This window comes from Aquila chrysaetos, chromosome 17 (assembly GCF_900496995.4).
Source record: "Aquila chrysaetos chrysaetos chromosome 17, bAquChr1.4, whole genome shotgun sequence".
NCBI classification, from domain to species: domain Eukaryota; kingdom Metazoa; phylum Chordata; class Aves; order Accipitriformes; family Accipitridae; genus Aquila; species Aquila chrysaetos.
Genome location: NC_044020.1, coordinates 25566090 through 25588344, shown reverse-complemented (window position 1 = coordinate 25588344; position 22255 = coordinate 25566090). Strand labels below are relative to the sequence as shown.

The window sequence follows — 22255 nt, the reverse complement described above, 5'->3', positions numbered from 1 at the left end:
AACCATTTGGACGCAAAGCTCTACTAGTAAGTACTCCTTTAAGGCTACAAACAGAGTAAATAGGATTGCCAGACAATCATGTAACACTGTGGCATTTGGTGCAAACAGCACTGAAAATTCTCAAGCGCTGCGGAGGTCCTCAATTTATTAGGTGTACTTCTATTCCACTAATCTTGTCACAGTACAGATTAAGCTCTTGAAATGCTTTTTCTCCTTAAATATAAGACCTTCTTAGCTTAACTTGGATTTGAGTGTTTATTTTCAGGATTTAGTAATAAATGAAAAATGATAGACATTACAGTTCAGCGTAAAAAGAGCAGTTCTCTTCCCTACCAAAGCCATCTGCCGCTTTCCCATTAGCAGCCAAAACCCAAATCTATCCTCTTCTGAGATTTCAGTATCTACTGTTCCGTTTCATAGTTGTCCTCTCAAAGACGACAGATGCTCCTTACAATCTTATTCCCTCTCCCCATCATACATCAGCATACATTCCATTGATCAAGTAATCCAGCCTGGTATAATGCCTTTTCTGAAGAGATTCGCTTATTTTCTTCCCTGTCAGTGCAATAACTAGCAACAGGAATATCACCCCAAAAAGCAAAGCCGCTACAAGGCTGCTTTTTTCTCCCAGCTGAACGACACCTTTCCCTCTCAGAACACTCCCTGGCAGGTAGCTTCCTGAATCAGAGGGGTCATAGCCCTGAGGGTTGCTCTGGGAAGCCATGGGGGAATCACTAGTAGACAGAGCGAAACCTGAAAAAGAGAGGAGGGTGACCTGGCTGGTATTGTTGGAAGAGACAACTGTTGGCTCAGGAGGCACGGCTGAAGTTCTTAGCCCCGACGGGGTGGTAGCAGATCTGGAATTCGTGGTCATCCGCTTGATTGTAGAAGTAGAAGAAGTTGCGGGACTGGAAAGAGGAACACGAGTAGCAGCGATGGTGGTGGCAGGGACACCGGGTTTAGCTCTAGCGGTTGCAGTAGGTGGAAGGGTAGCTGTGGCAGTGGTGGTGACGGGAGTAGGTTCAGCACCACCAGGATGCAGAGAGGTTGTACGAGACTCCAGTCGGGTGGTGCTTGTAGGCAGCGGAGTAAGAGTAGTACCGCTGCGTTTGGGAGCGCTAGACTGAGTGGTGGGGAACGAAGCAGACAGGTTTCCAATTTGAACAGCAGAAGACGTCTTTGGCGGCAGGTTAATTACTTTCTGCCTTGGGATGGGGTCTAAGCTCTCAGGATGTTTTGCCCTTTGAGATTCAGGAAAAACGGTATGAACTTCAGCGTTGTCTAAATGCTTGCCCATGTGGTTCAGGAGTTCAGATGTCTGATGAAAGACAGATTGTTGCAAAGCAGCAGTAGGATTCTGATGGCTAGTCTGACTGCGAGAAATAAAGGCTCCGGCATCCAAGGACAAAGAATACCCATTTGAAGAAAAGTCCTCACTTTTGAAGGTTGTATCCTCTGATGCATGTGTGTCTGGAAACAGAAAGGAAATACCAGTATTTAATTATTAATCTCTCTTTGACTCCCACAGGCTTACTCTATTTGTATTTCTTAGTAAGAGATAAGTGGGCTCCAGAAAGTAATGACTAATGAAACTGAGGCATCAAGATCTTCCTTTCTTTAAAATATGGAGAGTGACTTTTAAATTCTGTCTGTGTCACAAGATCTGTCAGCCTCAAACCTGGGCATATCAGACCCTGATGCAGCTTCTTACAGCATTCACCTGTGCAGAGCAAGCATCCCAATCTGATTGTTTTATACTCCTATTGCATGCATGTAAGCCTTTATTTAAAGGTGAAAAGCAGAGCGAGTAGGCCCATTGCCTTCAAACTGTTCTCCACCTCTGTCAGTTAAGAAGTAGATATTATCAACCTCACTTTTATTTGTCAGACATACACATTTCCACCAGCCAAGATGATTATATACTCCCCTTTCTTATAATATCCAAGCACCCTGTGATTGCTTGACACAGTTCAGTTCACATACAAAAAGTGTCTTATGATACGAGGTGGCAAAAATATCCCCATTTTACAGGCCGTTTTATACACATCCTGATTTGTAGGAAAGACCTTAGCTCCTATTGCCGTGCTAGAAGAAAGACATTGCTCCGAGAGTCTCCAAGGTATTTGCAGTAAAGGCCTCCACGAGAAGCAGACTACACTTTATGATTTCTCCAGAAGTCGATATGTATTCCTTGCAAAACAGGTGGGTGAAGGTCTTTCAATAGAATTTGGAAGCAGGGCAACAGCATTATGTGACAGAAATTCCATACAAATGATAATCCTAGCAGCTACCTGATTGTACACAGGTATTATAGAGAGAATTTGGGTGAGCACGAGTTCTTGGAAAGACTGGCTAATTGTTATAATTCAGATTTATATACATATATATATTAATTTTATAATTGTATTTATAATTGTATTATCATTCAGCTGCTGCATAGAACATTTAAAAGAGAACATGCTCTCAAGTAGTTCTGACTCTCACTCATCTCTTTTTTATAGACAAAAAGAGGTTTGTTAACTACACTGGAATTGAAACAAATAACAAAAAGTCTATGACATTTTCATTGTCACTTTTTTTCTCAGGTAGGAACTCTTATCTAGAGGGGTGGATTTATGTCAGTTTTATTATACATACAAAGAAGCCTAGTTGGCTGCTGTCTTAATATGTATTTCCAAGCCCTAAGACTCCACAAAAAACCGAAGTGCAAAAAACCCCACCAAAAACAACAAACCAAAAAAACTGGCAATGCTTTAAACAAGACCACAGCAACTACTTCCCTTGAACTATAGACACCAATTTTAATCCTACCCTTCCAGTCAGGCACCAGCTTGTTAGCAAAGCAAGATCCTAGATGGAGATTACGGACTCCAACCACAAGGTCTGACTTAGAGAAAGCCATACTCTGTTTTTAGAGAGTGGCCTTAAATAACAAAATGTTCAGCAATTTCAGAATCAGAAACTGTACGGCCGAAGACGCCCAAACTCTCAGCTGCTTCTGCAGCTCTGGACGCACTTCCAGACCAGCGAGGAAATGGCCTGTCACCACCAGAGTCAGTCCTCAACTCACTTTTTCCCTGTTCCCGATGCACTCCCGGGGATGCTCCCCCCGCCCCGCGCGTTTAAACAAACGGCGGATGTCGTGTGACAGCTACAAAGCGCTTGCAAGCATGCTATGGCATCTTCAGTTCACTCGCCTGGGCAACGGCTAGAAAAGCCCCGAGCACTCACGCAGCGTTCAAAGGACGGTGGAGGGAGCACAGGGAGAGGGAGGCTACCTGACGAGTCCCATACAGGAGTTAAGTATCACTGATACTCTGCCGCACTTGGATTAATTAATGTAATTGCCTGCATTAATTAACTCTACTCCACATTTTCAGCACCAAACATTGATTTTATAGCATACTTTTGTCTCCATTTTAGACTACAAGCTCCCAAATGTAACTGCCCAACACTGTTGCATGCGAGGCCAGCTGGGATAGATAAGCTTGTTGGTAAGAAAGAACAAGGGCACTACACAAGTCAAACTTTAAAAAGAGATTAAAAACCCAAAGTGGTCCTGCTGGTATCTCAAATCCGATAAGCTGCATTAGAAACCAAACTTTAGGTTGTCACTCTTAAAAAACAAACTAAACACCTCCTGAGCATACTTTGCTAGAACCCAGCAGTCTTGCCTGGGTATCTTGGTGGGGTGGAAAAGGCAAGTGCCACAAAAGTACATGAACAGCAGAAACCAGAAATGTTATTACTATTTTAGCAAGAGCTCTTTGTAACTAGGACCAGGAAATGTTTTACTTCCCAAGCCATAGGTTGTTTCCATTAGTTAGCAGCCACAAGGATAGTTAAAAAAAGAAAAAACAAAATTTCATTACCAACATAGCATTAGTATTTTAAGTTGCCTTATTACCAGTAAAGTACCTTTCCCCCTTTTAGTTTGGTTTTCAGGGTAACCACATTGAGATTCTCATACAAAAAAACGAAGCTTGAAATGTTTGTCAGTACCAACGCCACCCAGGTGCTACCTTTGAAAACTTCTTAGGAACATAAGGTAAATAAGCTAGCATAAATAAGCTAGCATAATCTTTCCATAATTCAATGTTCACAGAAGCTAAAAAATGCAAAATTAAAAAGAGATGGTATAGGCAATCAAGTTGTTAACTGAGCATTACACTACATGCAGGACAAAAGCACAAGCATGATTACATTTCTTGTTTATTTGAAACCCCCATATGCTTCTAGGGGAGAAAGAGCTGGAGAAAAGAATAGTTCTAACGATAATTTCACAGGCATGTAATTCATTTGTTGCACATTGCTTTTGCCCAATTCCTGTGTGATTATGCTTGCACAAAAATATTTGGTAACATTATCTGAATAATCTTTCTACATATCTTGCTGTCACTCTTTGCATAGTTCCTCTTGGAAAAGTTCTCTTTTTCAGCAAAAGTTCAGTCTCTGGAAATACGAAATTTCTGCACTCTCAAGCAGCCACACTGAAACCACCTTGTGAACTCCTGGCAGGAGGACAGTCTAATTATCAGTTTCTTATCTGAGCCGTTCAAACAGGTCTGGTGCAAGTCAACGTCAGTCGACAAGTAAGACTCACTATTAAAAATCCCACAGCACATGACAGATAGCAAGAAACTTCTGAGTGTGCAGCCCACATGCCATAAAGTTTTGAGTTTAGGCAGTTTGCATCTGCGCTTCAGGTTCCCTAACTGAAAGCAGAAGATAATGATTACTATTGCCAATTACTCAGCAACATCACAGCGGTGCTCCGAGGCTTGCCCAACATTGCTCAGTGTTTCTGCCTGTGTGTATATGGTATTCATCAGAGTAGCATGGATCCTTTGAATACACCGACGGCTTACAAGGGCATTGTATTTCCACTGCTTTCAGTGATAACTCTTCAGCATTATGTACAGGAAATTTTCCTTCTTGAATATATCAAGATGGAAGCGGCTTCTTTTTGTTTTAAGCAAGGGAAAATTATGAGGAGTTCTGAATCTAACGTGAAGGAATTTCATAAGGGTTGGGATGTTATTCCAGCTGGGAAGCTGGGCCCATGCAGGAGCTCAGCACACACCTGCCCATCCGTCTTCCACAAAGCAAAAGAGCAGCACTTTCAAATTACGGTGCTTGGCTTAGAACATTTTACCAAAAACACAACCCCCAACCATTTTCTGGTCACTACTGAAAACTCACAGGTGCAAAAGTCATCTAGTGTGGGGACTGGTGGCTCTCACTGTTATTTACCTCTCGTTATCTTGTAGCTCACAAATCCTGCCACGGGTTTCATCGGGCAAGCCTCTGTGCTAGGGCAGTGAAACAGGTAGCAGTTTGGATGTGCGCTTGTCCTTCGAGCATCAAAAATCATCAAATTGCACTTCTTGTCTCCTGCAAAAGATGATAAATACATGTTTCAGCAATAAGAACTTTTATAGCATCTTGATAACGAGCTCTAGTTTGTTAGATTAATTTTTCCTCATGTGAGTAAGAGGAAAACTACTAACCTGTAACATTCCTGCAGGAAAAACAGCCCAGGACTGCAAAAGAATGGCTCGGGGCCAATACATGAAAGGTCGTACCTTCCTCTTCCCGTACAGATGAACTTCGGGAAATAATGAGTCTAATCCCTCATCCTCCCCTCACCCACATCACACCGGCACCACTTCCTATATAACAATTTCTCGCTTACAAATCCTGATAAATCTGAAAACCTCCTTGATATACTCGCAGGGAAGGAAATTATTTATATGCTTTTCCCTATCCCATCCCAGAAACCGCTTGGCTCGTTGCCGATGGAGGGGTCACCTTTACCACAGTCATTTCTCCTTGCTGCTCTACCTCCTGCTGCTGCTCCGAGACCTCGACGCGAACCAGCAGTCTCAGAGAAGGGCAAGCACTCTCACTTTTGGCTAAAATTAAACGCGGTGCAAAGCGCCGCTCACTTTGTAGAGCGTCCACTAAGCGCAGCTCGCGCGCCTTCGAGTTGGGGGACGTGAGAGGTTGTAACATTTAAAACTACCACCGTTTCTTTGCTGCGGCGACGTTCCTGAACGCGACGGGGTCTTGCGTTAAGACCTAACACCACGCTTGGCGAGACGGGACGGCAGCCGCAAGCTGCTAACTAGTCGCAGCGGGCACGAAAGTCTAAATTAACGCTTCTGTGCTTGACTGCGGAGAGCAGCCTCGTCCCTTCTGCTTGAACACCCCGCGAGCCCAGCCTTCGGGGGTGACTCCCGGAGCGGTCGCACGGACTGCCACGAAAGGCCGAGGAGGAGCCGGTTACCTGAGAGCTTCTCCCCCGAGCAGCAAGCGCGGACGCAGGCCGCCGCGCTCGGGGCGAAGGCTGGCTCCGCGCCCCGGATGCCCCGGGACAGAGAGAAGTCGATATCGATGATGGCATCTGCCATTTTCTCCGCGGAGCACTCTTGACCCAGGCCCGGGCCGGCCATCAGGCAGGTGACCGCCAGCAAGCGAACCGGCCACCGGCTGCTACCGGGGGACATGGCCGGGTCGCTCGGCCGCGGCCCCGGCGGCGCTGGGACGGCGCCGGCCTCGGAGCGCCCCTCACCGCAGACGGGCCGGACCCTCCTCGGACGGAAACCGCCGCTCGCCGCCGCCTTCCCCAAGCGCTGGCAGCCGGGGAAGCGGCTTTCTGGGGGCACCTTCGGGCTGACCCCGCTCCCCTCTCCCCGCCGTCCGGGGGCGGGAAGGCAGCGGCGGGCAGCGGAACGGCGGGGAACGGCGGGCGACCCGCCTCGGCACGGCCCGGCACGGCCCGGCACGTCCGGGAGGAGGGGCCGCGGGGGAGGCGGGCACCGGCCGCCCTCCTGCCCGCCCGCCTGCCCTCCTGCCTGCCTGCCCTCCTGCCCTCCCTCTTGCCTGCCTGCCTGCCCTCCTGCCCTCCCTCTTGCCTGCCTGCCTGCCCTCCTGTCCTCCCTCTTGCCTGCCTGCCCGCCCTCTTGCCTGCTCTCCTGCCCACTTGCCTACCTGCCTGCTTGCCCGCCCTCCTGCCTGCCCTCCTGCCTGCCTGCCTGCCTGCCCTCCTGCCTGCCTGCCTGCCCTCCTGCCCACTTGCCCACCTGCCTGCCCACCCTCTTGCCTGCTCTCCTGCCCACTTGCCTACCTGCCTGCTTGCCCTCCTGCTTGCCCGCCCTCCTGCCTGCCCTCCTGCCTGCCTGCCCTCCTGCCCACTTGCCTGCCCTCCTGCCTGCCTGCTCTCCTGCCCACTTGCCTACCTGCCTGCCTGCCTGCCCTCCTGCCTGCCCACCCTCCTGCCTGCCTGCCTGCCTTCCTGTCCTCCTGCCCACTTGCCCGCCTGCCTGCCCTCCTGCCCGCCCGTCTCTGCTCCCTGAGTAATCCTGTTCAAATCATAGCCACGCACAGGGTGTTTGCTGAACGGGCGTTGTACGGACAAGCCTGTCTACTGGGAGCACGGACTGGTGGCTTAGCCAGTCTTCTCTCAACAGCCTTAGTGCAATTGCTTGCTTAACTAATGTTTTTCCTTGGAAATTTTTCATTTTCTCTTCTAATTTTTTTTTTCTTATTATTTTTGGGGCAGTGTTTAGGAGTAAAAGTGGCCCGGAGAGTAAGGAGTGCAAGTAATAAAAAGACTGTAAGGTATAGTCCTTCTTTTTCAGGTCTCTCAGAGAGAAGGATGAGAATGCTATGAGTACTTAGAATAACAGAGTTATGTGTAAATAAAAGACATTTTCTTTTTAGGGATGGTCCATTAACATGAAGAGATACCAAAGGGCAGGTCATTTTACATATTGCAATGGTTAGAGTAGAATAATGAAAAAAGGGCGTCTGGTTGCATCTCTAGCAGACACCTGCTGTCTACTTTAAAGAAACTTAAATCGAGGTGAGATTTCTTGCTTCTCTGAGCTCCTTCCCTGGAAGGGGGGCAGTGCCGTCGGCGGCAGCAGCATCCGTGGGCACGTCCTGCTTCACGCTGCCCTGCTGCCTGCCCTGCGCTGTGCCTAACACCAGCGACCCAGGGACCCCCGCCAAGGGATGGGCGGCTGACCTGTTCTTCGCGCCCAGTCGGTCCCTATCTCCTTTGTTAATACAGCTGGGTGTTGGCATTTATCTGGACATAAGTGCTGTAAGAGACGGAGCCCGTCATCTCATTTCACGTCAAATGGCCAATCTGGGGCAATTCCTAACGTTTTGTTGTAATTCTGGCACACTTGGTGCTTTTTTTCTGAAATTTTCAGCTGCACTTGTTTAAGAAAACATTTATTTCTAGCCAGGTTTCCCTCTTTTAGTAGACTGGTAAAATTATTTTCACTATTAAAAGAAAAAGCTGTAAGAGAACATGAACATTTAAGTTGTCACCTACTAACCATATCACACAATGATACTCACTATGGGAATGAATACTAAAAGCAAGCACAACTACTACCTGTGCTATGCCTTAGGCAGAGCCCCAGCTGCCACCTGCTTTTGCTTAAATAGTGGTGGTGAGAGAAGCTGAGCTGAAGCTCAAAAAAAAGGCTGAAGGTCTGGCTGAGGTGGTCGTAAGTGGAGGGTGAAGAATATGGTTCTTCACCGGAGCTGTTGTGTTAGCGTTAAAGGTTAGGGGTGTCGGGGTACTGGAATGATAGTGAATGTGGAGACCTGCACAGACAAGCTGAGATGATTATGGGATTATGAAAGGGCTGATGTGATATATAATATGAGTAGGGCAGAAGAGATACTGCGGGATGACGCGATTGCCCCAGTCCAGCCACCATTGCTTCTTTCCCTCCTTCCTACCTCTTTTCTGTAGGGTGGGCACTCAGCCTCCCTGGAGAGAGCAAACGCAACTCAGCCAGGCTGATGAGGTGCAGGGGAGCCGAGATCCATCAAAAGCCATGCGGAAACCACTGGCTAGGAGAGAGCCGGCCTTGCCCAGCGGCTGCCGTGCTCCCTTCCCCACGGAGACGGGAAGGGAGGGATGCCGAGAGAGGGGAGGATGGCTGGACCCCCTCGGCCCCGTGTCACGGTGCTAAGTCGCTAAATCTGTTATCCTGCCTCTGCAGAGCACCTCTCCGCTTGGGAGCTGGTGCCCTACAGGGCGAAACACCTGGGCGCAGAAAAGGGGAGCTTCAAATATATACGTGTAAGTACGTTTGTGGGTATTCATACTCACCTTCACTCACACGTAGTTAAATCCCTTGCCCCCCGAACTAGCCATTGTAAACCGGTCTGGGAGCGTGCAGGAGCGTGGCTCCTGACCCACCTTGCTCGGTGGCGGCAACGAGGCCAAGGGGACTGTCTCCATCTAATGGGGACTGCACATGAGGTGCCACCCCCCCGAATGCAGGGGCAGGTAGGTCAGGGCTATTCCTGTGCCGTGCTACCCCCATGCACAGCTTCTGCCTGAAGCCCTAGCCAGGCCCTTCTGAGGAACCTGCAGTTACGTATTCAATATACCAGGCAGTTTCAAATAATCCACTTATGTCCAGCATTGAATATACAGAGTAAGTCATAAAGGAAAAATGAAACTGATAAGAAATGATATAAAATATATGCCAAGGCCCCTACGTTGCTTGGGTCACGGTAACACAAACATCAGATTTATGTATTCTAATGTAGACACATAAAACCGTACGCTGTTTCAGGTACATTAATTCAGTTACCGGCTGCAGGACACTACAGAGGACTTGTGTTATACCTACATTAGTGGCAAAATAAAGAATTCACTCACACAACTAACACATTAAAATATACCTTTATTTTAATAATGTTTGCAATGATAAAATTCCACGCGGTAGACACATATGTTGGTCGATAGCTAAATTAAAACTTTTCTGGGGGTGGTGGTATACCGCAAATTCACACTTTCACAATAATAAATGAAAACACTGCAGAGAGGAGCGAGAAGTCCATTCCGTAGAAGTGGAAAGGATGCAAATTGAAGTTAAATGTGCTGATCCAACGCAGCTAATTTTAAAATTTGTCCGAGCCTGACGGATAATGTCAAATGACATTGTGGCAAGCACTAGGTAGGCTGTAGTCCTATGGACATAGTGCACTTTATCTTTAAACACTGCAGCAGTTCTCTTTAAACACTGCCAGTCCTTCCTTGAAAGCCAGAGACTACTCACAGGTGTGACTTTATTCATGTGTGTGCGTATTGCTGATTAGGAACTCCAGTCTGTAAACCAAACTGTGCCAAGAATAGTTTGTTCTTCCCCCCAAATAATTACATTGATTTCATACTATTTATTTGTTATTTTGGCAGGGATCAAGCAGTCGTTCAGGTAGCTGAAAGAAAGGTCAATTATTATTAGGTTACAAAAGCACATAGTGGAGCCTACAGCTGGCAAAAGGCGATGCTGGATTGGGACTGTCTTCCCGTAGCCTTGATCCGGGTAACAGTTGTGAGGTGCCGTTCCCATGAGATAGGAGCGTTATTTTTGTGTTAAATTAAATCTCGGTGGCAGTTAGCAGAGGCAGCCAGGCGAAACGCCGCCGAGTTCAGCGCAGAGCTTTCGATGACGCTGGGAATCGTGCGCGGGGGGAGAACAGGCTCGCTCGTACGCTAGCCCTCTTCCACGTTTATAGACGGTCCTTCCATCATAGACAATTGCGCAGCTTCTTTGCTGATTTGACTGTCAAATATTAAAATAATAAGTCTGAAATCTCAAAGCATGTTTCCTTCTCCTTTTCACTTGTTTTTTTTTTTTGCTTAACCCCAGTTGCCTGTGAACTTTTGGTCGGGGCTGCTTTTACCTCGCTCCTGGCCCAAGGATGAAGGCAGCCGGCTGCCGCCCTGGCGCGGACAAGGGGCTGTAGGGTTGGATTTTTTTTTTTTTTTTTTTTTTTTTTGGGGGGGGGGGGGGGGTGATGTCTGCCAGCCCACCCAGCAACCCACGGGAGAACAGCGTGGCCCTGCCGGGGGGTGGCTTTACCGGGCGGCCTGGGACCCAGACTCAGCACTCTGGGGTTCGGCGGCTTTGCCTTCGGCCAGAAAAATTAATATCCCTAATTCAAAAAAAAAAAAAAAAAAAAAAAAAAAGATTAGCGCTGGTTTGCCTCCCCGCCTCACAGGAGGGCCGGGCCTGCAGGCCGGGGGGGTGTGTGTGTGGAGGGGAGAGGCCTCCGTCCTCGCAGCCGCCCTCCCCTCGGCTCCCCGGGCCCTGCCGCCTCGGCCTCTGCGCGGAGCCGGGCCGTGCCGTGCCGGGCCTGCCGGGGCGGAGCCTGCCTGTCCCCCGGGCGCAGCCGCCGGCGGAGGCCCCGTCGGCGGGCGGCGGCGGCGGTGGTGGTGGTGGCGGGAGCCGCGCTGCTCCCCCCCCCCGCCGCTCCCCGCGCTGCAGGAGGCGGGGGAGGAAGGGCCGGCGTCCGCCGCCGCCATCGCCATGGGAGCGGAGCAGAGCGCGGAGGCCGAGAGCCGCTCGGGCGAGCCCAGCGCCTCAGGTCCGGCGGGAGGGGAGGGCAGCGGAACGGAACGTTGGCGGGAAGAGGGCGGAGGGGCCCGGCGGGAGCGGGGTTCCCCCTGCCTTTGGGTCGGCGGGGACGCCCGCGGGAGGGCTCCGTGGCTGTGTGGAGGCGAGGGGCGGAGGCGGTTGCTGTGGAGAAGGGAACGGCTTTTTTTCTTTGCCGGGCTGCAGAGCCGGCGGCGGCCCGGCCCTTCCGCGGGCGGCGGAGGCCCGCTGCGGGCGGCGGGGGTACCCCGGAGGCCGGGCGAGGGCCCATGGCCCGCTGGAGGGAGGAGGGTGTCAGCGGTGCAGGTGTTTTAAAACCGGCCGTGAACCGGGTTTTGAAGAACTTTCGCTCGGACGCAATACGTTCTCGGAGGGAGAGGGCGAGAGGGGAGCGTGCGGCCCTTCAGGGGTCTCGGCCGCGCGTTTACGCCGTAAAAAAACGTACCTGTACCGTGTCGAACGTGGCAACGTTTGCTGAGGGTTGAGTTCTGGTGGAATCCGCTTGTTAGTCTGATCGTTCCCTTCCTCTCCTGTATCCTTCCAGCATCTCCGTCGCCAGCCAAGCAGCGAGCGAAAATGGATGACATTGTGGTGGTAGCCCCAGGAACGCAGTCCTCCCGGAATGTCAGCAATGATCCAGATGTCATAAAACTGCAGGAAATTCCAACTTTCCAGCCCCTTTTGAAAGGTAAGCGATTGTTCTTCCTCGTTTTTAAAGGCCTTTTTTTTTTTTTTTTTTTTGGACCTAATGGAGTGTGTGCTTTCTGTATTCTGAGTTTCCTACTGAAGTTCATATTTCTGTCCATATTTTTCATTACCCCTCTTGTTTTAACCCTTACTTTCTTTTGTTCTTTTGTAATTATTTCCAGCCTTCTAAATGGTGGGTGAGCTGGTTTAGAAGTGTGCTAGTAACGTTCTCTGCAGTGGAACCATCTGCTGTGACGATAGTACAGCTCCAAGCATGTGAGCTTGCCCTGTACCATTGGTTGATGAGAGATGCCATGTTATATATATATTAGATGCCATTCTAATATATAATGGACCACAGTCTCCAGTTTTGCTCTAGGCTCTTAAAAACGTCTGTGTGTTACTCTCTTGGAGTCATGGCTACATGTCTGTGGATTCAGTTGCTTCAAAAATCAGTATTTCATGTTGGCGTTTCCAACCTAGAGGAGATTTTGTCTTGGTTTTGGAGGTGGGCTGTAGGGGTTGGACTGAGGCTTGCGTGGGTCCTTAAGCCCTGTGTTGACAACATCCCTTTATATTGGTGAACCTCTTAAATTCCCTCTGTGCCTCTCTCCCTTTCTTTCTTTGTTTCTTTTCCTCCCAGTTTTTTAATTTCTTTCTTCCCCTGCACCCATTCTTTGTTCCTCTTATTCTGTTCAAAGGGAAGTGAAGATTTAAATCGGAGTTGCCAAGACAACAGTTTACCAAAAACTGTTTGTGTGTTTTGCGGCCTGGCTTCTAGCTGTCTCTTTTTCTGGAGACTGTGCAGCATCTTTGGTCTCCGAAAGCCCCTTGGGAAGGAAGATGTCTGAAGCAGCCTGTGTGAATTGATTTGGTAAAGGCAGCCTGCTCCTGGGTTCCTCTCCCTGGAACGGTGTGGGTCAGCAAGCTTGTGTGAACGTGCGGTGGACACTCAGTGAGGGAGTGTTTTTTTGAAAATGCAAGGCCTACTGTGCATGCGTACATTGGCTGCAGCACTTGCTCATGCCTCGTAGGCCTGCTGTGATGAGAGGAAGGAGCTGGGATGTTCAGTCTTCCCTGCTACTGGAAGAAATGATGTGGTCTTGTACAGCTGCAGGTTTAGGTGCTACTGACTGGTCTGAGTGTCACTGATTCATGCCTGGCTGCTGTGAAGTAGCCACTTTGCCCTGCAGGCATCACTAGAGGTGATGTAACATCACAATGTCACTTTTTGGATAGGAACTCTCTACGCTTTTTTTTTTATTTTTTTTTTTCCTGCCGGTGTGTGCGTGTCTGCTGCATGAGGACCCTGGAACATGACTAGAAATTGTGGACACTATGATAACCCAATGGGCCAAATATTTGGTGTTTTATTGGGTACTGCTGGATAGGCGTCTAGATGCGCGCAGCACTGACTACTCTTTGCAGCAGAAGGGGCAGAAAGATGGGGAGGCCGTTAAGTAGGAGAAGAGCAGACATGAAGGTTTTTGGGGCTGGTGCTGCTGTCCCCCTTGACCAAGGAAAGAGACTGTGTGTGTGTTATACCTTTTTTTTCTTTCTTGAACTTTACAGAGGGTAATGTAGAAATCTGTATTTGATTTATTCCTAACACTTTCACAGCCATTTTAGAATGGACTGTAAGATTGCTGATGTTGGCGCAGTGTTCATGTCAGCAGCAGGCTGGATCATTACCTGTGGGCAGAACACGCTTTGCCTGAGTCCTCCTTGTACAAAAGGCAGAACCAGGATCTTGCCAGTGGCAATTTGGAATATAAATGCTGGAATCCAAATTCACAATAGAAATAAGGAAGTTTTAATCTGAGAGACCAAATTTAGAAGATGCATTAACATCTGGCACCGAGGTTGTTCTGTATGTGTAAGAGCGCAATGACGAAGAGTTTCAGTTCCACCCAGCCTCAAACTGTGGTGAGCAAACCTGGGTTGCATAAGAGCTGTGGAAGTCCTGGGAAGCAGGATTGGCGATTGCTTCCAGAGGCGGTGTTCGTTATGGGTGGTTGAGGAGCAAGGATACAGAGCTTGAGGTAGGAAGTGAGAAAGAAGAGATAGCAGCAGTCGTGTGGCTGAGATAGAAAGGTTGGAAGGCACTGCCTTAGATGGCCAGTCCCGGTCCTTTAACTCCTAAACATGCATGTGTAAAGTTGTTTGATGGCAGGTCGTCTTGGTCACTGAGTTGCTTTTGCTTGTCGTGTCTTCGGACCTGAAGCTGTGTATGTATGATAGAAACCTTTTCTATTTCCATCACTTGGCCTGCTAAAACTTTCCCTCCGAGTTTCTTGCGATGTGGTGACATCTGGCGACTGCTCAAGAGTATTGCATGCTTAATCATGTTTACGTTTGTGAACAGCTTTTTCGGCCTCAAATACTTGTTATTACTTGAACAACAGGACTGCGATACTTGTGTTCACTACAGAAAGCACTGTGGTCTCTTGAGTGAGTCGAGTCTTGAGAGACCCCAGATCTGCCACAGGCTGGCTCGAGAAGCTGTTCTGGTTTGGACTGGTCTCTGTATTCTTCACATGCAAGATCATGTTCCTGGAATGGGTGAAGAAGGATACTAGAGATCTTTTAGGAGTTAATCCTAAAAACTTGTGTTTTGTGATCTACCAGCTTGGAGAGCTGAAGACCTGAGCTCATAGCCCTTGTAAGCTTCATTATTCTTCTCAGTTTCTCCTTGGCTAAGCAAAGCCAAGGGGTTTTATTTTGCTTTTAAGTCTCAGAAGAAGCCTAGTAGTTAAATTGGCGGACCGGGGAAGCACATGGTCATGAAGAGACTGCATGTTCTTGAGAGACAAAGCACTTAAGAGCCAAAGCACTAGCCTCTCTTAGCCACATTGAGTTGAGCTTGTGATCAGTGAAGCTGGAGGTCGTTAGGGTTGTACACCCTTGCATGGAAGAAAATGCCAGCGTTGTGTCCATTACATCTTTTGTACTAGGTTTTCCTTGATTTCTACAGCAAAAATTGCACCTCAGAGTTACCAGCTATGATTGTGTAGGGTCCTTCTAAGTAATGTTTGCCTTCTTTGAAGTACCGTCATTGTGACTGAGCGTGCGTAATAAGCAGTGTTTGAGAGGTCAGCGTTTAAGTATTTGCTGATTCCAGTGTTTAAACATGTCAGACGTAGCTCTTCGGTGGGGTAGGCACTACTGTCCTGAAGTGGTTGTGTAGCACCTACTGTGGTGAGTCAAGGACTGGAATGTCTCTCTTCTTAATGCCAGGGACTATCTTCTCTGGTGCTGTATTCATGTGGACAGAAAGGGGAGAGTGTCCCACATGTGGTGGGTTTAGGAAAGCATTCCACTGGATACCTGTTGTATTGCCATTTGTAAACATCAAATCCCAATCTCACCCAAACTGAGAGGAGGGAAAAACTACTCTTAGGGAGTGCACCTGGGAGTGAAGTGCCTGATTGTTATTCTCCAGAAACTGCTATATATTTGGGGTGTTTGCATTTTTTTTTTTTCCGGAATGGAAAAAACCTTCTATTAGAAATGCTAGCAGGGAACTTCACTGCTTGATGAAACAAGACTCTCTTTAAAGTGGGGAGGACAGTTTGTAATCTAGACTTCTGGGAGCAACAGAGGAAGTCTCCTACCTTCTCCCTGGTCACAAGCATTCCCTGTAGAGACCTCTTTGTAAGTGATACACGACAAATGGGATGTGCTGTTTCTTTTCTTGATGCGGCTTCCTGAGGATATTTGCATGAAAATGAAGCCTCTGTCTGTTCAGTGTCCCTGGTTCTTGCAGTCTGTTCATAGTATGAAGTCATCACCAGCTGCATATAAAATCAAAGTCAACTTCTCTGAGTAATCCAAAGTGGTGATACTTTTGTAGCTTATGAACAAAGCTTATGAAGGTGTTTGGAAAAAAACCTAAAAATGCAATTTTCTGTGTGGTCATGACTGTGGAAGGTTGATAAGGTACTACAGTGTGGGATTTTTCTCGGAAAGACTCTTACTAGATCTGTAAAGTATCATCTCTGACCCAGGAGTTGGCTTTTACGACCAGGGGATCTTCTCTGAGGACTGAGGACTGCTGGCAAGAAACGGGATTCACTTGACAAAGCACCTAGAGCACCTTTACCAACAGGTGGGCCAACCTGAAAACAAAAGTGTTAAATTAGGAATGATTATTGACCACAGTTAAGTGAGGAAGCAGTGGACCGGGTTGAAAAGCAAAGGGTGAATATCCTGTTTGGCTTTTTTTTTCTATGCGGTTTTTCTTGGTCATTAAAGCAAGATGGGTGGGGTAAGGAAATAAGCATTGTTACAAAGCTTCCCAAAAGCTTTTGAAAAGGGTGTTTAGGTTTTAAGTTTGTGTTGTGAAAACAGAATGCTCGTTGCATTCTTCCAGAGGGCATCAGCATCTCTCCCAAGCCTCAAGAACGATTGAGGTCCGTCTTTCTGGTAGCAGTGGAGTGTTACAGTAAACAAAGAAGACAGATACATATAAAGGACCTATTGGTGCGTGTTAGTAATATAGGAGAAGCTGTTTGAGAACTAGTCATCCAACTACAAATATAATTCCTATTCTGTGCCAAGGTCAGCAAGACCTAAGGCAAACAAAATGTTGAGAGCTTGATAGTAGGAACAAAAGCATTGACTGGTGTATCTGTTAATTTAACAATCAAATTAAAATGGGTTGAGACTAACACTGTTACTTTCCTTGACTGATTAGTTCTGAGAAAGGGAGCAGGACATGGGTGAGGTTGGAGTGTGTGTGTCTGGGGCTCTGTTTTGGGCATCTGTCTTGTAAGTGGCATGCTCTAGACTTTGTAAGACACAGTAAATCTTGTGGGTCTTTTTGAAGGAAGTCCGTGTAATTGATACCCATTCGTGACTATGTCTTCTTGCAGGAAAAATGATTTAACTTTCATTGCCAGTGGGTTAAATGAAAAGCAAAAGGTTCCAAAGTTTGTATTAGAAGAAAAGTCTTGTTACTTCTTAGTTACTTTGCAGAAACTGTGTCACAAATAGAAACAGCTGATGTAGCCTAGAATCTGATGGTATTTAATGTCAGGTTGGTCATTTGTTTTGGAAACTCCAGATACAAAAGGGTACATTAAACAAATAGACTTGTCTGTATGATGGTGACAAAAAGATTTCCAAGCAGCAATCCTTCTTCCAGGCATGTATCTAAAATAGAACTTGAAAGAAATGAAGTCTAGAATGGAGTCATAGAACCAAAGAATGGTTTGGATTGGAAGGGACCTTTAAAGACCATCTAGTCCAACCCCCCTGCCACAGGCAGGGACATCTTCCACTAGATCAGGTTGCTCAAAGCCCTGTCCAACTTGACCTTGAACACTTCCCATGATGGGGGAGCCACAACTTCTCTGGGCAACCTGTTCCGGTGTGTTGCCACCTTCGTCATAAAAAAAATTTCTTCCTTTTTTCAACCTAAACCTACCCTCTTTCAGTTTAAAACCATTGTCCTTTGTGCTCTTGCTACAGGCCCTGGTAAAAAGTCTTTCTCTGTCTTTCTTATAAGCTATATTTGTCCTATGGAGCCTTTTTTTTGGAAGTAAACTTGTTCCTACTTATGGCTAGAATTCTGTACTGGTAAAAGGTCTTCAGCATGAAGAAGCAAAAGAAACAGAGGTTACTGTCTCACTGCCAAGGCACTGTGTGGGCAGCAGAAGCTTCCTTACATTGCTGTGCCTCCTCCCATCCCCATAGGATTTTGTGATTAGTTTGCTCTCCAGTCTGGTTTTATGGTTCGTCTGGTCACCCTGGTGGTATTGTGAGCATTTGAGACATCCTGACTGCCTGACAAAAGCTGCCAAAAAGGCAGTGGCTTTCTGCTTCGGCTGGCCAAGCTCTATCAGTTGTTAATTTTGAAGGGTGTCTCTTGTCATTTCCAAATTCTCTGATCAGTCCCATTAATGTTCCTGGGCTACTTGTGTCTATTGACAGACTTGCAGACTCTAACCTGGTTTTTGAAAAGGGAATGTCTTAGCGAATGGTCTTCATGCTTTATTGAGACATTTCTGGAACATCTGAAAACCAAGGTGTTTCAGTAGCCCATGGCTTGTGTAAAAAATGGCAACTTTCGAGTTGCATTCTGTTTGGTTTGGTGCCAAGTTAAAAATTCAAGTAACACATGGGTATGGGAAGAGAAATTATTCTTGTTTTGGAGATGAGTTCTTCACACTGTGTAAGAGTGACTTTCAGTTTCTTCTTGTATTTGGTGTTTGCTGCACAGTAGTTCATTGAAAGCCCAGGCTGGCAGCTTGCCCCTGTTGAAAGGGGGACTTACTCCTTGTTGCTTTTGCTTCTGGCCGTGTTGGCATGTCCCCTGTTGCTCTGGCTCTAGTATTTCTTGGGCTTTTTGGTAGAAGACGTATCTTTTTCTGGTTATTTCCATGCCAGGTTGGTGAGCAGACCCAGCTTGCAGGAGAGGTCAGTGAGTGCTAGAGTTGATGTCTGATAATTGACAGGAGCGGTGGTGAAGGAGGAGCCCAGGGCGTTAGATCCCCTTTTCAGTAGCAACCTGCTAAATTGGCTCAAGTCTAGTGACTTCATTACGTCTTGATACTGTGTTGGTAATGACATTGGAAGAATTAGCTTAAGTGTTGCCTGTTCTCTCTGTGTCTACTAATGGTATCATACAGAGGACTCTACGATGTAGGTTGTGAAGTAGCTGCTGCTGGTGAAATGTGATTAAAACTGCTGCTGCGATGTGCCTGGGTTGTCTGTCCAAAACAATGGTTCCTGAACACATCTCTTTACTATGAGTCTGCATTTAGCTGGAGTCTAGTTCTGCATGCGGGGCCTTCCATCTTAGCTGTTTGCTGCAGTTGTGCTTTGTTTCCTCTTGCTTTAATGTTTTGGGTTTTTTCCAAGGTGGTGGACTATTTTCTGCTGCTGCCGGTTATACTGTATTAGGGACATTGTCTTTTTAAAAATTCAGGAAGACAAATTCATGCCCAGGTGGTAACTTAGGTGCCTTATGAAATGAAAACTGGAATTGGTTCTGTGTGCTAGGCAGACACCCTCCGGCTCCTCCTCAGCTGATGGCAAATGCCTTTTTGATGCCTTTGGTTTGAAGGCCTGCGCTGCCGTCTGCCAGGACTGTTCCTCAGGAGGCAGTGCAGGGAGGACTGTGGCCTTCTTCTAGGTGGGTCTTGTACATTACAGTTAACTTCTAACTAAAACAACACCTGCAGTAACTTGACACAAACTTTTGGTAACCAGTCCCCTGTAAATACTGGCAATTCTTTTGTGCTGCCATTTTCCTTGTCCTTTCCTCCTTATTTGGAGGAAGTGGTTGCCAATATGGTGGTAGTATCCCTCGGAAGTGTAAGTGGTACCTCAGTACTGAGCGTTAAGTAGTACATACTGTGGGTTCACTGAATATGGGCTTGTGGTTATTTAGAGATAATTCAGTAGCGCTGTCTTGTGTTCTGAGTTACCTATGGAAGAAATCTTAATTAAACTAAAAAAAACCATTTTCATGCTAGATATTTAATTGTTGACGCTGTTGCTGATGCCTGCTTGTCCTGTTGCACAGGAATGTGATGATACTGTTCTTTTTGGTTTGTTTTGCCTGACAGTCTTTGGTTTGTTGTATGCAAGTTCCCCTGAGAGCAGGGATCGTTTCTGTGAGTTAGGCAATGTGCTGATATGTAACTGGAGACTGTGCCTTATGGACAGTTTAGGTATGGGTCATGTGCTGAGACTGCAGATTGCATTTGTTATCATATGCAGCATGTCTTTTGTTAGAGGAACTCCTGATCGCCCCAGCACGGAGAGAAACAGTTATTGAGGGCTGCTGAGGCTCTTAGTTCAGGCTTGCCTGCGTTCCCAGGCATATCACATAGGTGAGAGGCGGCTTCTCTGCAAGTTACTTGTGGTGCACTCCATTCCTTTGTCAAACATACATGGTATGCATCTCGTAGCTTGTAGCCATATGAAGGATATTGTGTGCAGCTCATTAGCATCCCCTAGCCCAATATAACTGGATTGTTGTCCTACAAATACTACTGCTGCTTTAGTAAGAATAGCAAAGCATGGGAAGAGGTTGCTCAGTAAGGTTGTAGCATTTCTGTCCTTAATGTTTTTAAGGACACGTTAAGCAAAGATCTATCAGGCTTGAATTAGAAGTAAATGAATAGGTTATGGCTAACCCAGTGAGATCTTTTCTTACTATGCTGCCTGTTATCCTTATTTGCATTGCTTTGTTATTTATCAAGAAAGGTATTTCACAAAGAAGAAAATGAGGCCTTTACTCTGAAGAGTCTAGGATATAGTTTACCTGGCAGTAGTGTAAGAAGGAAACCGAAGTTACGTGGCAGAAAGAGTCTTGAAAGATAGGTCCAGCATAAGGTGTGTCTTTTTTTGTCTCAGTTATGGTTTAAAATGAAAACTTGGCAATGGTGTGTTTATTACAGCTGGTGCACATCTTCAGCAGAGAAGCTGAAGGGAGATGCTGAGAAATCTTCTGTGAGAGAGAACAGTGGTGAAATTTGTGCTGCCGTACCAATGCTGTGCCAATCTTCTGTTGTCTTCCAATCACAGGAAATGTAAGCTTATGTTAGGCAGCTTGAAAGGATTATTTATACCTTTATAACTTTTTTGGTAAGGTCATTTTTCAGGCAGGAAAACTACTTGTCAGAAAAACACTGATGTATTTATCTTTCTGGTGTAGCGTGTAGAGGAAGGGTGGGTGTTTAGAGTTTTTTGCCTTTAAAGCAATAGATTTTGTCACATCTCACTCCTCAGTATTTTCTGTTGACTGACTTATATCCTCTCTTCTTTCCCTGACCTTGCTGTATGCTGCTACTTCCATTTATAGTTTAGGGAATTTAGCTAATAGCACACGTTAGTAAATTTTGTTCCTATAATTCTCTAAACATTATGATACTTCAATCCTTTTTAATTCTGCCCCTGTGCCTTACAAGGAGGATTTGCTTTTTGCAACACTTAACAGTGCTGCTGAGGGTATAGGGCTCTAACAGAATTTGCAACATCCAAGTTTGTTGGATGGACCCCATGCTTTGTGCTCCTAACAAGGTCTGTGAAAATGAGCATGTTGGGCAGAAAGAAATACCAAGAATGATAATGTGAGTACGCATCTACCTGGTGTTTGTTGGGTTTTTTTTGGGGTTTTTTGGTTTTGGTTTTTTTTTAATTGGTTGGGTTTTGGTGTTTTTTGGCTTGTGGACCAGTATTCTGTATTATGGAGAGCTGTCTGTCTGTTTTGGTTTCATGACTCAAAACTAGCTCCTGAAAACAGAACCTAGAAGATGCCTCAGTTTTGAGGAAAGGAGCTTTCCTTTCAAAAGGTAGTTGGAGGAGAGCAGAGGAGGATGATGGTGATGTCCTATTTCCATGTATTCCTCAGTGGATTGTTGACTATTTGGAGACCTGGTCTAACTCAATTTTATGTGTGGGAGGATTTGAGTCTGTGGTTAGGTATTACCCAAACAATATGCTCAACACAAGCTGGGAGAGTATTAGGGACTGTGGATGCTCAGTTGTCTACCTTTTCCTCACCCCGTCCCGTCCCCTTGCAAGCTGTTCCACACTGCATGGTATAATTTGTGTATTGGCAGATAAACAGAATGAGTCTGAGTGTATAAACCTAGATGATTAGCCTGGCCTCCCCTTTCCTGGGTGAGTACCCTTGAACTCCAATTTCTGCTGAACCCAATAGCTGTGACTCCTGCCTGGACCTCCTCAGGCACGTATGGCTCCCCCCCACCATCTTGCTGCATGTGAGTAAGCTTTGGTGGTCATCACACGTCACCTGCAGATTCTCCTTCCTTCACCTTCACAGAGCTTCTGTGACAGAGCTCTCCAGCTGGCCTGTACGGCTCTTGGGGTGCAGCTACCCTTTGGATACATTAGAAGATGTGCTGAGGAAAAATACCATGTGGTAAGGAGTTAACCATGTCCTGGCTTATAGATTTGCCACACATTTTGTTGAGGAGTACCTGCATGTTGGCCAGTGTACCTTGAAATCACTATTAACTGGTTAAGATGAAATGAAAATAATTATTTATAACATCCAAAATATATAGTGTAATTACAAATGTTTACAGAAGGTGTAATCTCTATGTCAGGAGGAGATTGGAAATCGGATGCATCTGACTGATAAAGTATAAGAGTTAGTGTACTCTACTGGAGTG

At 46.6% G+C, this 22255-nt stretch overlaps 2 protein-coding genes and 1 long non-coding RNA gene across 4 annotated transcripts in view; 1 reads left to right on the top strand and 2 right to left on the bottom strand.

The window, feature by feature from the left end:
- Window positions 1-236: 236 nt before the first annotated feature.
- Window positions 237-6814, bottom strand: MANSC1 (MANSC domain containing 1). The gene is made up of 3 exons (XM_030041150.2): window positions 6290-6814; window positions 5254-5394; window positions 237-1470 (listed from the first exon to the last, which is right to left on the bottom strand). The coding sequence occupies exons 1-3, from the start codon at window positions 6507-6509 to the stop codon at window positions 473-475; spliced, it is 1359 nt and encodes a 452-aa protein (XP_029897010.1). The 5' UTR covers window positions 6510-6814; the 3' UTR covers window positions 237-472.
- A 2891-nt stretch (window positions 6815-9705) lies between these two features.
- On the bottom strand, window positions 9706-12095 carry LOC115352812. Its single transcript, XR_003927271.1, has 2 exons — window positions 11863-12095; window positions 9706-10604 (listed from the first exon to the last, which is right to left on the bottom strand). It is a non-coding gene; the product is annotated as an uncharacterized LOC115352812 (long non-coding RNA).
- Window positions 11147-22255, top strand: part of BORCS5 (BLOC-1 related complex subunit 5) — a 77245-nt gene continuing 66136 nt past the window's right edge. The window contains exons 1-2 of one of the 2 annotated variants that reach the window (XM_030041469.2): window positions 11147-11409; window positions 11962-12105. In XM_030041469.2, the coding sequence (XP_029897329.1) occupies window positions 11352-11409; window positions 11962-12105 (202 nt within the window). In that variant the 5' untranslated portion in view covers window positions 11147-11351. The remainder of the gene's footprint in view (window positions 11410-11961; window positions 12106-22255) is intronic. The other variant, XM_030041468.2, reaches the window with a different exon arrangement.

Excerpts from the sequence above, each read along its gene's own strand:
- MANSC1 (XM_030041150.2), bottom strand. The coding sequence starts at position 6,509 with ATGTCCCCCGGTAGCAGCCGGTGGCCGGTTCGCTTGCTGGCGGTCACC. Across the intron at positions 5,395-6,289 it reads CTCGGGGGAGAAGCTCTCAG|GAGACAAGAAGTGCAATTTG; the intron begins GTAACCGGCTCC and ends CATCTTTTGCAG. Across the intron at positions 1,471-5,253 it reads GAGCTACAAGATAACGAGAG|ACACACATGCATCAGAGGAT; the intron begins GTAAATAACAGT and ends TTCTGTTTCCAG.